Raw genomic sequence first — 13,626 nt, 5'->3', positions numbered from 1 at the left:
AGGAAGAGGCAGTGATTGAGGCAGCATGCTAAAGTGAGAAGAGCAGTCACTCGGCATGACACATAGGCTTTGTCTTGACCCTACCACTCCCCAGCTGGAACCCCGGTCTCGTCTCTTAACCTGCCTGGGCCTCAGGCTCCTCCTAAGGGCATTCCAATAGATCGTTTAAAACTTTTTAGCAACAGGACTCTAATAAAATTATCCTCAGAACCTCAAGATATAAAATAGACGGAAGTGGAGTGGGGAACTCAGAATATCTCTGTGCCTCAGTTTTCTCATCTGTAAAATGGTGATAATAATCATTCTAACTGCATTGGGTTGTTGTGATGAATAAATGAGGTAATATTTGTACAGTGCTTAGAACAGTACCTTGTACATAGTAAAAACCACATTAAGTATTTGTTAAATAAACTGCTCTCGAAGCTGAGGGTAAAAATTGCCTCTGGAGAGAATGGTAACAGGAATCGGGGTTATGATGTCTGTCAGAGCTACTTGGCTAAGCAGGGGCGCTGCCCAGTTCCCCTTGCCCCCCAGGAACAATGAAGGCAGCGCCAGGAGGCCCCTGAAAGGATGGGTCCCTTACCTGCCGAGAGGAGGTGCTGTTAACGGGATCGGGCACCGGTGCGAGAAGGCTGGGTGGGTTCTTTTTGTGAACGCTATTCATACCAGACATTTTAGTGATTTTACAGGCTTTGCTACTAGAACTCGAGTTCTTACGCTTTTTTCCTTCTGATTTGTCAAAAGAGAGGGGCAGAGAAGACACGGCATTGTGTGAGGCCAGAGAGAGGTCCCCTGCGTGGAGCGCGAGGGAGGGCACAGAGAGGGGACAGGAGTCACTGCCGCCGCCCACCACGCCCACATGTCTCACTGAGTCCGTGGGGCCGCCGGGCAGTGAGGTCCGTCCTGAGGGCTCCAGTTTGGCACTGAGTGGGCTCACCCCATTGTTTGAGTTGTGCACAGACAGACTGTTATAGGAAGGGGCTGCCTGATAGGAGTTCAAAGCTGAACTGGCGTTCAAGACACAGTTCTTTTTGTGGGGCCCTGATAATGGAGACGAGAGGGATGTCTGCAAGGACAATGAGGAGGAAGAAGAGGAGGAAGTTGAAGACTGTGGCTTCCTCTTTTTGTTACTTGGAGACTCGTCGCTACGGGCGGGTAGGTCTTTGACTTTTGAGGATTTGCTGGTTTTGGTTTTGGATGGCTTGTGGGATGGGGAAGGGATGACAGCTGGTATCGGGGACACGGCGGAGGGGGCCTTGAAGGTTGAGTCCATGATGCTGAGGGTTGCAGCCACATGAGGGAAAGCTGTGGTGTGTGACATGAGGGCGCTCGGGTCTGGCGATGTCACAAAAGCTGCGTTTGAGAGCATGGTGGATGTCATGATGTAAGAAGAGGTGAGTCTCGAGCTGATGGGAGCTGAAGGAAGATACACAGCACTGGGGTTGCTGAAAGGCTGTAGGACGGATGCCGGAACGGTGGTGGTGATGTGGGCTGCTGGCGAGGGCATGGGGCTATCTGCCGCAGGAGGGATCTTCCTAAACATGAGAGAAGAGTGAAAGAGAAACAGTGAGAAATAGGGTCTGCGTGGCTTGGGACGCTCCGATTCAGTTTGAGCGCCGGGGCTATGGAGAAGACCCCGGCAGAACCAGACTATGGAAAATGAAGCCTTGAAGGATGGTAAAGTCTGAATTATGGCCCCTCCTTATGGCTCCCCCATTGCAACACCCAGCAACCTCTTATTAAACATTTTCAAGCTCTCAGGTCTTATTCTCCATGCTTGGATACTGGCTGATTTGGCTTCATGAATAAACAGCAAATGTTATTTAGAACATAAATCTCCCCAATAAATATCTACCCCCCACTCCAGTTTTGGCAGTGATGGTGGTGGTATTTTAATGCAAAGTGATCATTTCACCCTGAGGTCCTGGTTTGAAGTAAGAAGTGTGAGGAAAGGGCTTTGCTGCCTGCACAGGTAGGCTAGAGCTCTCTCCCTTCCTCACCGCAGCCTCGATCCACTGGCCCTCAGGGCCCCCAGCATGCTCTAGATCCCTGCTTTTCCCACCCTACTCTTGGCTGGGAACAGCCCTCTCCTCACAGGCCAGCACCCTCCACATCTGCTGTCTGCAGCCTGGCTTCCTCTGTGGAAAGGCGTTTCCACGTTGGCTTACAGTCACTGGCTCCTGTTGGCCTGGTCCTGGCTGCTGCAGGGCAGTCGGGGATCAGGGACTTGGGAAATGATGCAGATGCCAAGTTACCGGTATCATACCCAGAAGTGATTTATTTATTTTCCCTACCCACCCCGGAAACCCTGGTGGCGTACTGGTTAAGTGCTATGACTTCTAACCAAGAGGTCAGCATTTTGAATCCGCCAGGCGCTCCTTGGAAACTCTATTGGGCAGTTCTATTCTGTCCTATAGGGTTGCTGTGAGTCAGAATCGACTCAACGGCAATGGCTTTTTTTTTTTCTCACCCTATCCTGCCCAGCTGTCCCTGAGAGGAGCTGTAATTGGGGCAGGGGCTGCTCTTCACCAGGTCTTCCTGTCCCTGTGTAAGTAAGGGGTAAATGTGCAGGAACCCTCATGTGTCCAGAGAAGGGGATTAGGAACTTCTAGTTTGTTCTGAAGATAAATACAGGATATGGGCAGGAAGAGAACATATGGACAGGGGAGGAGGGGAGGGGCAGCTACTGTTTCCCTCTTGGATCTTCCCGGAGGTTGTGGAGAGTCTGAAAGCAGACGCCCTGCCTCCTACACTCTGCAGAGCCAAGGCTAGCACCCTGCAGTGGGTCCCTCTGGGGGGCTCCCTGCCAACTCCATCTTTTGATTTGTGCTGGAAATACTTATCAGTTCTAAACCATAGCCAAGGTCAATGCTGCTGTCTCTCTGGGGGCCAGGAGGAGGCACAGGGGATTGGGGTCACTATTTGTGCCTGATTTTGCAGGAAAGGATATTAACCTCAGGAGCCAAGTGAATGTCTTCAAACTGGTTCTTTCCTATTTCTTGCCTCCCTTTTCTCCTAAAAATATTTTCGGTGGTGTTGGGACTCCCTGGCAATTTAGGAACCAGCTCCCTCCCTTTGAAAGCAGCACTTGAAGGAGGGCTGGCCTGGACAAGGTGTGAGACGGGGCCTTACAGTCCCTTCACTTCAGCTGTGGCATCAGGAATAGGTGCCAGGGGACTCTGGAGGGAGCCCTGCAGAGAAGAAACGAACCTCCTAGCATTCCTGTTCTCTCTCTGAAGATTCCATTTTCTACCTGCCACTTTAGTGGAGCCTATGGCTTCCACCTTTAGGGTGGGATCTGGAGGAATCCTTGAATACGGAAGCACAGCATACTTGAAAATCTCAGACAAGGACATCCAATATAAGAGAAAAATGTCGCCAAATTCAGTGACTATGATGGTATTTTAGAGTCCACTTTCTCTCAAGCCTAAAGCATGTAAAAGATCCTGTGAGTACTAATCAAGGTGCTCTATAAATTCTGTTGTGATGATGAATGAGTGACTGAATGAATGAATGGATGGGTGAGCAGGCGAATTCATAGCCATACAACCGTACTGTCAGGGACTTTGCATGCTGGGCAAGGACTCCCATATAATCAGACCAGAAAGGTCTAAACACATCCTTAGAACTGTCTGGCATTGCACAACCCCCTTCCTCGTAGGGCTGGGGAGCATTTCAGTGTGAGGAGTCAGCAAACTTTCCCTCCTGTCTCTTGCCTTGCTTTGGAATTATAGGCAACCTAATCAATCTTTCCTTGACTCAAGTTTCCTTTCCAGCCAAAGAAGGTGAGAAATACATGGGGGAGGAGGCTTGGCAATTACTTGTAATACAAAGTTATTTGCAAATACCAGATGGCTCATTTAGAGCAGACCCCAATCAATGACATTTAGTGGGATTTACTTTCAACGCCCCAATTTATAATGTTCGAATTAAATAATACAAATTCATGCTTCAGCTTGTGCTGAGTTGAAGCGGGGTTGAAGTCCTAAGTCTTGCCTGGCTGACACTCAGGCTTGGGACGGGCACTGTTTTTCAGCATAGTTTCTGTCCTTCCCTTCCTATTCCCACTAGTCATAAGTGGGTACCAGGGGTAGGGGAGAAGCAGGGGAGCAGCATGTGGACAGCTTGCTGTCCCTGGGAGCCCCTTCACCCCCAGGCTAAACTGTCTATGTGTTTTTCTAGGTGCCAAACAGCGTGGATTCCAGCTTTGTGGGCTGTGCCCAGGTAAAGCATTGCACACTGGCCTAGGAAGTCCCATACAGAAGCCCACAGATGCGAATAAATGACTGACAGTGCCCCTCCGCCCCTGCCAGCTGGCATGGAGGTCTAGATGCTGACCTGGCTGAAAGAGAATACTGTGTTGGCGTCTCCTGATGAAGAGTTAAATGCTTGTTAAAGAAAAAAGAGTCTTGGCCGTTCCTTTTCTTCCTAATGTCTTCCATGCCCCCATCGGCTGCCATCCCTCCAGGTTCGGGCCCTTCAGGGCCTGGGGTTTGGGCAGCGAGGTTGAGAGGGCAGCGGGGTGCTACGCTCTCCAGAGTTGACACCCAGGCAGCCCCAATGTTGCTCAGTGACAGCAGATTGGTTAGGCAAGTCCTGAAAAGGGGGGAGGGACCTGATGCCCTGTGGCTTGGGCTTCTGTGCCTGAGGAGGAAAGGAACACGGAGCTTGAGCTGACAGGACACCAGGGAGTGAAATACAGATCAACACATTCCTGCCACGTGTCCAGGACTTTACACTTCCATAACACAGGAGAGCAAAGAGCTGCTGGATAGATAACCAGATCACTGAGAACGAGGTCATCCCACATGCAGCACCAATTGGTTGCTGTTTTGAGTAGACAGACACAGGTATACCAAGGGTGCCTTTTAGACATACAGGGCAGTCACTTAAATGGGAAGAAACAATAAGCTTCTCTTGTGGCCCTTTCCGACTTTATATTAGGTATCAACATTTGGTCCTGAGCCTGTTATGAGTTTGCTACAGATCCAGTGGAGTTTACTTCTAGAAGTTCAGCTCTGGAAGATTTTGGGAATCATGGTAAAAAGAAGCTGAGGTGCCATAGCTGCCTGGGGGAGAGGGGCGGGAAATTGGGAGAGTGCCAAGTTTTAAATTCTGCTCCCATTCCCTGGACTTCCCAAGGGGTGTCTCAGCCACACCTGATTGCTAGTAGCCCTCCTGGACTACCTGGGCCTAGGCTGAAGTGACCCATGATTCTAATGGATTATGATACCTTGAAAACTCGCCTTTCTAAGAGTGGGGGGTGGGGTGGGTGTCCCCACAAGGCTTGCCTTACATTCTCAAGTGGCGGAAAAGGCAGCTGCTTATGTGCGGTGGGTGGAGAGGGTCTAGGCTTGTCATTCCTTCACAACAGCATTTTACTGAGTCAGGAAGGTCTCTTCCTTCATTTTTGAACCCCCTATTTTTATTAAAATGTAAGTACACTGGGGAGTGTTGGAGAATAAAGGGACCTTAGAGGAAGCTGGGGTTCAGGGTAGAAAGAAGTAAGAGCAGAGGTGAGGAGGGGCTGCTAGAGAGGTGGGAAGGGCCAAAGACAAACTTAACCAGCTTCACAGCATTGCTCAGGATCTGCCCTGTTGGCAACTGGATGTATTTGTTTACAGGACATTAAATAATTAGAAATTCGTTCATACCATTATGAAATCTTTAGTGTTAGTGTAGCTCATATCACAAACAGAAGCAAATTATTCATATCCTTAGATGTTATTAGTCGAAACAAAAAGGCCTTTTCACACCAGCAAGTAAACCAGATCTCATCTAATGTCATTTTCATTTAGTTTAGAAGATTACCAACACAAAAATGATCCCCCCAAAAGGCAAAACAGACAACACATCATACAGGTTTTTAAAGAGCTATAGGCAAACCATTAAGAAGAGCTGACATTTAAGAATTAATCACGAATCCTGATTTCAGAACCATTTTGTTCAATGAAAAGCCAATCCCTGCCATTTACTTAGAAAGTTAGGGACTAGATAATTGTGGGACAGCTCTGACCTTCTATTGCCCAGAACCCCGTCACGCTCACTTACTTCCACATCTGTGAATTCAAGTGTTTCTCTACCATGGAGTTTAGTGCGAATCGAAAACGATCCCATCTTCTATCAAACACATAGTACCCTCGTCCCATGAGGCGACTCCCGAACGAGCAAAACTGTGAGGGAAAAAACGTTTTAATTTTGATTACAGGTTAATAAGCTAATACAGAGCATGCAGAGAAAATAACATTTGCATAAAAACACACAGGGGCACAATTTTACTCAAAAATAAAGAAGCAAATAGTACTAAAGCCAAAAACATTTCTGTGGTGCTTTAGTTGGAGCACTAGATTTTCTGCAGAACCTCACGTTATAACTCAACAATAGCTGCATTCAATTTTCTATGGCACTGAGGCCTAAATTCTCTACTCCTGGGACTGAGCCAACAAAATAGTCTAAAAAAAAAAAAAAACTCCCAGCAGCTAGGGTGATTTTTTAGCACCATCTGCTCACCATATTATCCATCTTCTCCAGGAGCTCTGTGGCTCCCTGTTTCTCATCATGGCAACGGGAGCTGCTGGTTCTGGTGTTCAAGGTCTTCCGCCAACCGGTCACACATTTCCTATCTGATGTCAACAGAGCCACTTCACTTCAAAGTAGGCTAAATGCCTTTCTCTCCCAGTGCCCATCTCATCTCTTCCTCCCATCGGCCCTTTCAGGCCCCAGGACACATGACCACCTCAGAGCTTTCGCTCCTGCTGTTCCCTCTGTCTGTTGTCTCCTTCTTTCTTCTCCCTGCCAGTCTCAATTCTACACTTCTCTAGGTACCCTAACGAAGACTCTCATTGTCTATGACTTTTATCTGATTAAAGGTCCCCGGGTGGTGCAAGTGGTTTGCGGTTGGCTGTTAACCTAAAGGTTGGCAGTTTGAACCTACCCAGTGGTGCCACGGAAGAAAAGGACTGGTGATCTGCTTCTGTAAAGATTACAGCCAAGAAAATTCTATGGAGCTCTACTCTGAAACACACTGGATTGCCATGGGTTGGAATCGACTCCATGGCAACAGGTCTTGAGTTTGGCGTCTGACTAACCTTCCCAGCTTGACTCCCATAGCACATCCTACGGCATACTTTATTTTCTATCACCTTGGTCACTGCATGGCTGTTTTACACTATGTACAGTGCCTGATGTACCTGCCTAGATTTTAAATGTATAAAGGCTGGGGACCCTATTCTCTCCCTCCTCCTCAGAATGATGATAATAGGAGTATGAGCTAAAGAATGGACTAGGAAGACAAGGTTCCACAAAGTGTATAAACACTACATTTCAAACATGTGGCTGAAATATGAACATTCAGGTGTTTAATAAATAATGTTTGATTATGAAGTTAAGACAAAATAAAGGCCAGGAGATAAGAAATGCAAGAAGCAGCCTCTGAGAAGGTGACATTTGGCTGGTTGAGAGACCAGGCGAGTCTGCAAATGACTCTATAACTCAAATGCAGCTTCTCTTCCTTCCTCCAGGCCTCCCAGCAGCTCCCTGGCCTCCATCCCAGACACAGTGCTGGATTGGCTCTTGTTCCACAAACCCTTCTTGGAACCAGCCTTCTGGAATAGTTCTCAGGAGGAAATGCAAGACCTTCCCTTTGTTCTGTTTTTGCTTGTGCTTTGGGGGTTTTGCATTAAAATCTTGCCATCCATCAAATCTTTGCCTCCTTATAAAAAGCATTTTTCTATACCTTCGTATTAAGAGTTTACTGACCAAGTAAGAAAACATACAAATGCAATTCTCCAGTATGGAAACTGGCTCCCAGCAGCACATGGGAGCTGTTCCAGGTCTGGACCAACATTTCCTCTTTTATCCCAATTGCTAAAGACACACTGAGTGAGTGTTCATCGCAAAAAATGATTTAATGGATCAACTGACCGTGAGAGAAAGGATAAAGCAAAGAAACAAATCTATGGCCTTCCCATTTAAATCAGCAAAACATTAAGGGCACACAACTCCAGGCCCAGAGTTGTGCTAATCCTCTGTGGCTTGGCAGCTTTTCATTGGGACAGACATCTTGATGTACTCTAGAGTCTGGCTTTCTGATACAGCCTCATCTCCGTTTCAGACTTGGATGCCAGAGGCACCTTTATGTCTTTGGTACCTATGTATCGAATTCAGTACACATGCAACGCTGGCTGGCCCCGAGAGGCTGCTATTCTCAGGTGGCACATCATGTCCTCAGAATATAGGTTCTCGTGCCATCGGACACTGTGGCTGTCCCTTCTGGCTGTCAACCTCATCAGTGGCTGCCTCACCTTTTTTTTTTTAATTATTATTTTTTAATATTTTACTGTATTTTTGGATCAAATTTACATAGCAAATTAGGTTCTCACTTAGCAATTTCTATACATATTATTCAGTGACACTGGTTATACTTTTCACAATGTGTCAGCATTCTCATTTGCATTCTAGCTGTTCTGTTTCCATTAACCTAGTTTCCTTGTCCCCCCTTACCTTTCCGTCTTTGGTCTATAGTAAATGTCAACTGTTAGGTCTCTTGGCTGATAGGTGACCACTGGGAGTGGTTTGAATTCAAAGTTCAAAGAGTACCCAGGATGATAGTCTTGGAGGTTCCTCTAGTTTCTACTGGTCTAGAAAGTCTAGCTTTTTTTTTTAGGAATTTGAGTTTTGTTCTACATTTTTCTCCCATTCTGGGTCCCCATCTTTTTCTTGCTAGCAGACCCACACTTTTGTTCTGGTGTCTGACACAGAGCAGTGGGCAGGGAAGGTGGGTTGGCTGGTTTCAGCCTGTGTCACAGCCCTCTCATCCTTCTCTGTCCCCAGCTGGTCTCGGGGTGGGCATGTGACTCATTTTTGGACAATGTAGATGTAAGGGGAAGTCTGCTGGGGATTTCATAGGAAGATTTGTTTCCCTGACATAAGACAGCATCTTGGAAGAAGGTGCTTCTGTCTGTCCCTTTCCATTTTTGTACTATCCTGCTTAGGATGGTACTGGGTGAGAATGTGGTATTGGAATTGTAACAGATACAGTTGAGACCACGCAGGGATGGCCATCAGGGTTCCAGATACTCTCCTTCAGTCCCATGACACTGTGGAAATGTTGAGCCAACCTTGGAACCACCTAGCTCTAGACTTCTGGTTATGTGAAACAGTTAAATGACTTTAGCACATAAGCTGTGTGAGTTGAGTTTGCTATTACTGGCAGGCAAAGGCATCCTTACTAGTCCCTAACAATGCCTGTACAGGCCAAGAGGCAGAGGCAGAGGCTGAGGCTGAGCCACAAGTAACCATCATCCCCAGAAGCAGGAAGTGGATTTGTCCTTCATCACACAGATAAAAAGGAGGAGACACTCATTCTATCTTGATGTGGATGTAGGATTGATTGCACTTACGCTGCCCATGTAGGGCTCAGGCTGGTACCAGAGCAAACGCACCTGTATTTGGCTTCAGGCATTCCCTTTTCAAGAGCTTATACAGAAAACATACATAAGCCTCCAGCTAATGCTGCCTATATTTCCCACCTCGATTTCAAGGAAGTGTTAAAGCAGACTCTTTGAAGCAATTGAGAAGAACATACCCTTTTGGTTAATCAGCAATCATGCTGACATGAAATGCTTCCTCCCTCCCTCAATACACACACACACACACACACACACACACACACACACACACATACTCACTCACACACTCCCAACTTCTGATGCCATATGGTCACCCCTACTAATCACAATAAAACATAGAACCAACCAGGGCTGGCATCTGGCACGCTGCTAAGACAGACAGTTTCTAGAGCAGGTGAGCCAGACGGACTCTTGAAACCAGAGGCTCCATTTTTAGATGCGTAAGGCCAGAAGGTCAGCTCCCAAGTACACTTATATAAACACCGTTTCTCAAGTATTCTCGCTTTAAGGTGGACCACAAACACTGAGGTGTTTAAAGGATTATAATCAGTTGGGAGTCCTTTCCTTCCCTTCTGTGATTTTCAAGGGTGTTTCTAAGGCAATCACTGGCCTCAGGGTAAGCCTTTGATAACACATGGTGGTTGGCGGCCTCTCCTTAGGAATGCATGCTGTCTGGCACGACCGACAAAATGCCTGCAAAGCACAGGGGAAAAGGAAAGAGAGTATAGAAAGAAACGGGTAAGGCCTACCGCAAGAGGTCTGGGATGGTGTGTGGAGAACTGACAGTCCAACTTCTCGGATTCCTCAGCTCCGTCCATCTCCCCCTCATCACTGGACAGTCGACTGGCGAGGTCACCCCCACCGGGGGCCAGAGGGGGTTCTGGAGTGTAGCCACTGTGATTTGACGATGCGCTGCTACTTATGCTATTTGCAGATGATGGTCTAAAGGCAAGAGGAGAGAACAAACAGAATAAACATTTCTGAGGTAAGAACATCCACCCAGTTTTAGGAAGCTCGGAAAACAGCCCTGTTAGTCTTTTCGATGTATCAGGGAGGGCAGGTCGATGGCAAATATGCGCAAGGGAAAACTTAAGGCTAAGAGGCTGAGTAAGTGACCAGCTCTGTGATCCACTGGAGCTGAGGTTCTGTCCTGATTGCTGTCTCAGACAAGGTACCAGAGAAAACCACAACAGTGAAAGCTGAGTGTAAAATACGTAATGTGGCAGTGAGCTAATTTCACAGACAAGTTATTGTTTATAGATTCAGTTACAACTATCTGCCCGTTTGCACTTAAATAATTTGTATTCATGTCTAGTTGCTACCCTTTCAAAGTGGAAACACTTTGAAATGTGCATTGGTGAACCTGACAGGAAGATCAACCAGGTAAACAAGTTCAAACCAATCAACACAATATGAATGATCAAGAAAGACAGCTCTAGGAATCACATTCATTGCCTGAACTATGACTTTATGAAACTGTTAACAGACTGGCACAAAAAAAGGTTTTGTCTCAGTGCTGGGCCCACAAGTCTCGCAACTGACAGCTATGTGTTTCTTGATATCAAGCTCCATGTAGTTTAATTGTATCATCTGAGGATGAATATGTCAATGCATTTTCTGACAAGGCGCTTTAACCACTGCCTGCCACGCTTGGCTCATAGTAGGTGCTGAAGAAATCTTTTTCTGAGTGAAGGAATGAATGAATTCCACGTGTGTAAAACAATCCACTCAATCTCATCTCACTTATGGCTGTTGTTGTTAGGTGCCATTGAGCCAATCTTCAACTCGTAGTGACACCACAGGTTACAGAGTAGAACTGCCCCATAAGGTTTTCTTGGCTGTAATCTGTATGGAAGCAGATCGCCAGGTCCTTCTCCCGAGGAGCTGTTGGGTGGGTTTAAACCTACAATCTTTCAGTTAGCAGCCAAGCGCTTCACTGTTGCACCACCAGGGCTCCTTCAAATATGACTAGGCTTATGGTAAAGCGATGTCACAATAAGAGGCAACAGTATGTATTTCCTAAGCAGTAAAAGGCGAAAATACAAACAAAAATATCCACATTAGTTGGTAAGTTAGAAGAGAAACAGTCACTGTTAATTCTTAAGTAGTTTTTACTACTTCTCCACCTTCATTAGGTGATTGACCAGGGAAAGGTGGCAAAGACTGGCAGAAAAAGGTTTGGGGAAAAAAATCAGGAGTCTTTTGAAACATTTATTTTCTGCTTTGAAAGCTGCCCCTTCAAGTCACATGAAGCAGCACTGTGATTTCTCACCCTTCTCTTTCATTTTCACCCAGGATTCTTTTGCTCTGAAATTTTTATAGGTCTCAAATACCTGAATGCAAGCCAGATTCCAAAAGCACAGTCATTTAAAAATAAAGCCACGGGTAGTTTTGCAGCATTGTTACAAGAACTATTTGGTCTGACAATTTATTAATGACTGTCACCTTCCCATACTTAGAAAGATGCCATTGCTTTGCATGTTAAAAGCCTTTGGTCCAGAGAACACATCTCCATAGAGTGGTCCCTGTGGGCAACACTGCTATTGTCTGCTTATAGCTGAAAACTGAAATAGTAAAACAATTTAGGTAATGCTGAAACATATAAGGAAAGAAAATAGCATCCTTAATCCTGCCACCCAAGATCAAGCGTTATTAGCATTTTGATTTACAACTGTCCAGATTTCTTTATTGTGCATACACATGTATGTGCATTTCTAAGCAAAACTGGACCACGCTATACATAGTATTTTGAGATATACTTCCCTCCCTGCCCCAACTGGCAATGTTGTAGGAATCTTTCCATGTCAATTAATACAGAAATATATCATCATTTTTAATATTCCATAGTGTTCCATAAACCAACCAAAAAGCAAACCTGTTGCCAGTGAGTAGATTCCAACTCACAGCAACCCTATAGAACAGAGTTGAACTGCCCCATAGGGTTTCCAAGGAGCGGCTGGTGGATTCAAACTGCCGACAATTTGGTTAACAGCCGAGCTCTTAACTACTGTGCCACCAGGACTCCTTTCCATAGTACAGGTATATCACAATTTATTTAACTAATTTTCTAGTGATGGACATTTAAGCTGTTTCCAAACTTCCTAACAGGCTCTTTTTTGAACCCTTCCCCACCACAATAGGACCTCCGTGTCCTGCCAGAGATGAATGTCAGCTGATTTTGTTAAGTGTGATAATAGTATTACGGTTATACAGAAAAATGGTTTTAAAAGATGCATTTGGGAATCGTTAGAGGTAAAGTGTCATGATATCTGCAATTTACTTCAAAAAAACAAAGATGAAGCAAATATAGCAAAATATTAACAACTGTTAAAACTAGGTAATGGGTATATGGATGTTCATTACACTAGTCTCTCTACTTTCTGTACACAGAAAAAATTCATAATAAAAAGTAAAAAAAAAAAAGAATGAAAGAAAAAGAAAAGGAAGTGAGCTGGTAGTGCAGGCATGCGTAAGAAAGTGGCTACTGGGAGGAGATATGGCGGTGGTTATGGAGATGATTTCCCAACAACCATTTAACCACTAAGCTGGTAAAAGAAATTTCATTTATCTTCATAATGATTGATAATGATTCGGAAACAGGTATGAGAAATAACAGGAAGTGGGCTTTTTTTTGGGGGGGGGGTTGGTATAGAGGAGCTTCCGGAAAGATTTTTTCTTATTTGAAAAGAGACACAAAGAAGTGGGCCCCACCTTCATCTGGACCGTGTTACATCTGGATGTATCTGGAATCACTACAGCCATCTTGTTATCAGCTTTGAGGATGAAATAAAACACTGAAGAGGGTGGAATAAAAGAAGGAGAGAGAAGGAGAGCTAGCCCCTGACCTTTGGGGCTTTGTGCCCCTTTACCTCTGGATTTTGTATCATGGGAGTTAAGAAATTTCCTAATTTGGTAAGGCTTTGGTAGTCTAGGTCTTCTGCTACTTGTGCCTGAAGCATCCTAAATGATATAAATGTGAACAAAAGATTTTAATAAATTGTTAGAAGAATGATTTCTTCCTCTGCAGCAAGAGTGAGGTACAGGGCTGGAGACAGGGTGACTACAGACTATCCTTAGTCGCTTTCCCCGACCCCTGCTCCTAGAATGCCCATAGCCAGGCATATCACCACTCCCCACACCACGCAGGATTCTTTCTTTGAGAAACTGAATGGCCTCAGAGAAAAGGCTACCAGATCTTGCCTTTTCTGAATTCTCC

The 13,626-nt window shown here is 45.6% G+C and overlaps 1 protein-coding gene across 10 annotated transcripts in view; it reads right to left on the bottom strand.

Annotated features, from left to right (window-relative positions):
- Positions 1-13,626, bottom strand: part of ATXN7L1 (ataxin 7 like 1) — a 286,145-nt gene that overhangs the window by 8,231 nt on the left and 264,288 nt on the right. For 8 of the 10 annotated variants that reach the window (XM_049894455.1, XM_049894456.1, XM_049894457.1 and 5 more), the window contains 4 exons: positions 10,160-10,352; positions 6,052-6,173; positions 4,339-4,644; positions 584-1,535 (listed from right to left, as the gene is read on the bottom strand). In XM_049894455.1, the coding sequence (XP_049750412.1) occupies positions 584-1,535; positions 4,339-4,644; positions 6,052-6,173; positions 10,160-10,352 (1,573 nt within the window). The remainder of the gene's footprint in view (positions 1-583; positions 1,536-4,338; positions 4,645-6,051; positions 6,174-10,159; positions 10,353-13,626) is intronic. The other 2 variants (XM_049894459.1, XM_049894460.1) reach the window with 1 other exon arrangement.

The sequence above is a fragment of the Elephas maximus genome, chromosome 8 (assembly GCF_024166365.1).
Source record: "Elephas maximus indicus isolate mEleMax1 chromosome 8, mEleMax1 primary haplotype, whole genome shotgun sequence".
In the NCBI taxonomy this organism is placed as follows: Eukaryota; Metazoa; Chordata; class Mammalia; order Proboscidea; family Elephantidae; genus Elephas; species Elephas maximus.
This window is presented reverse-complemented; position numbering and strand designations above follow the sequence as displayed.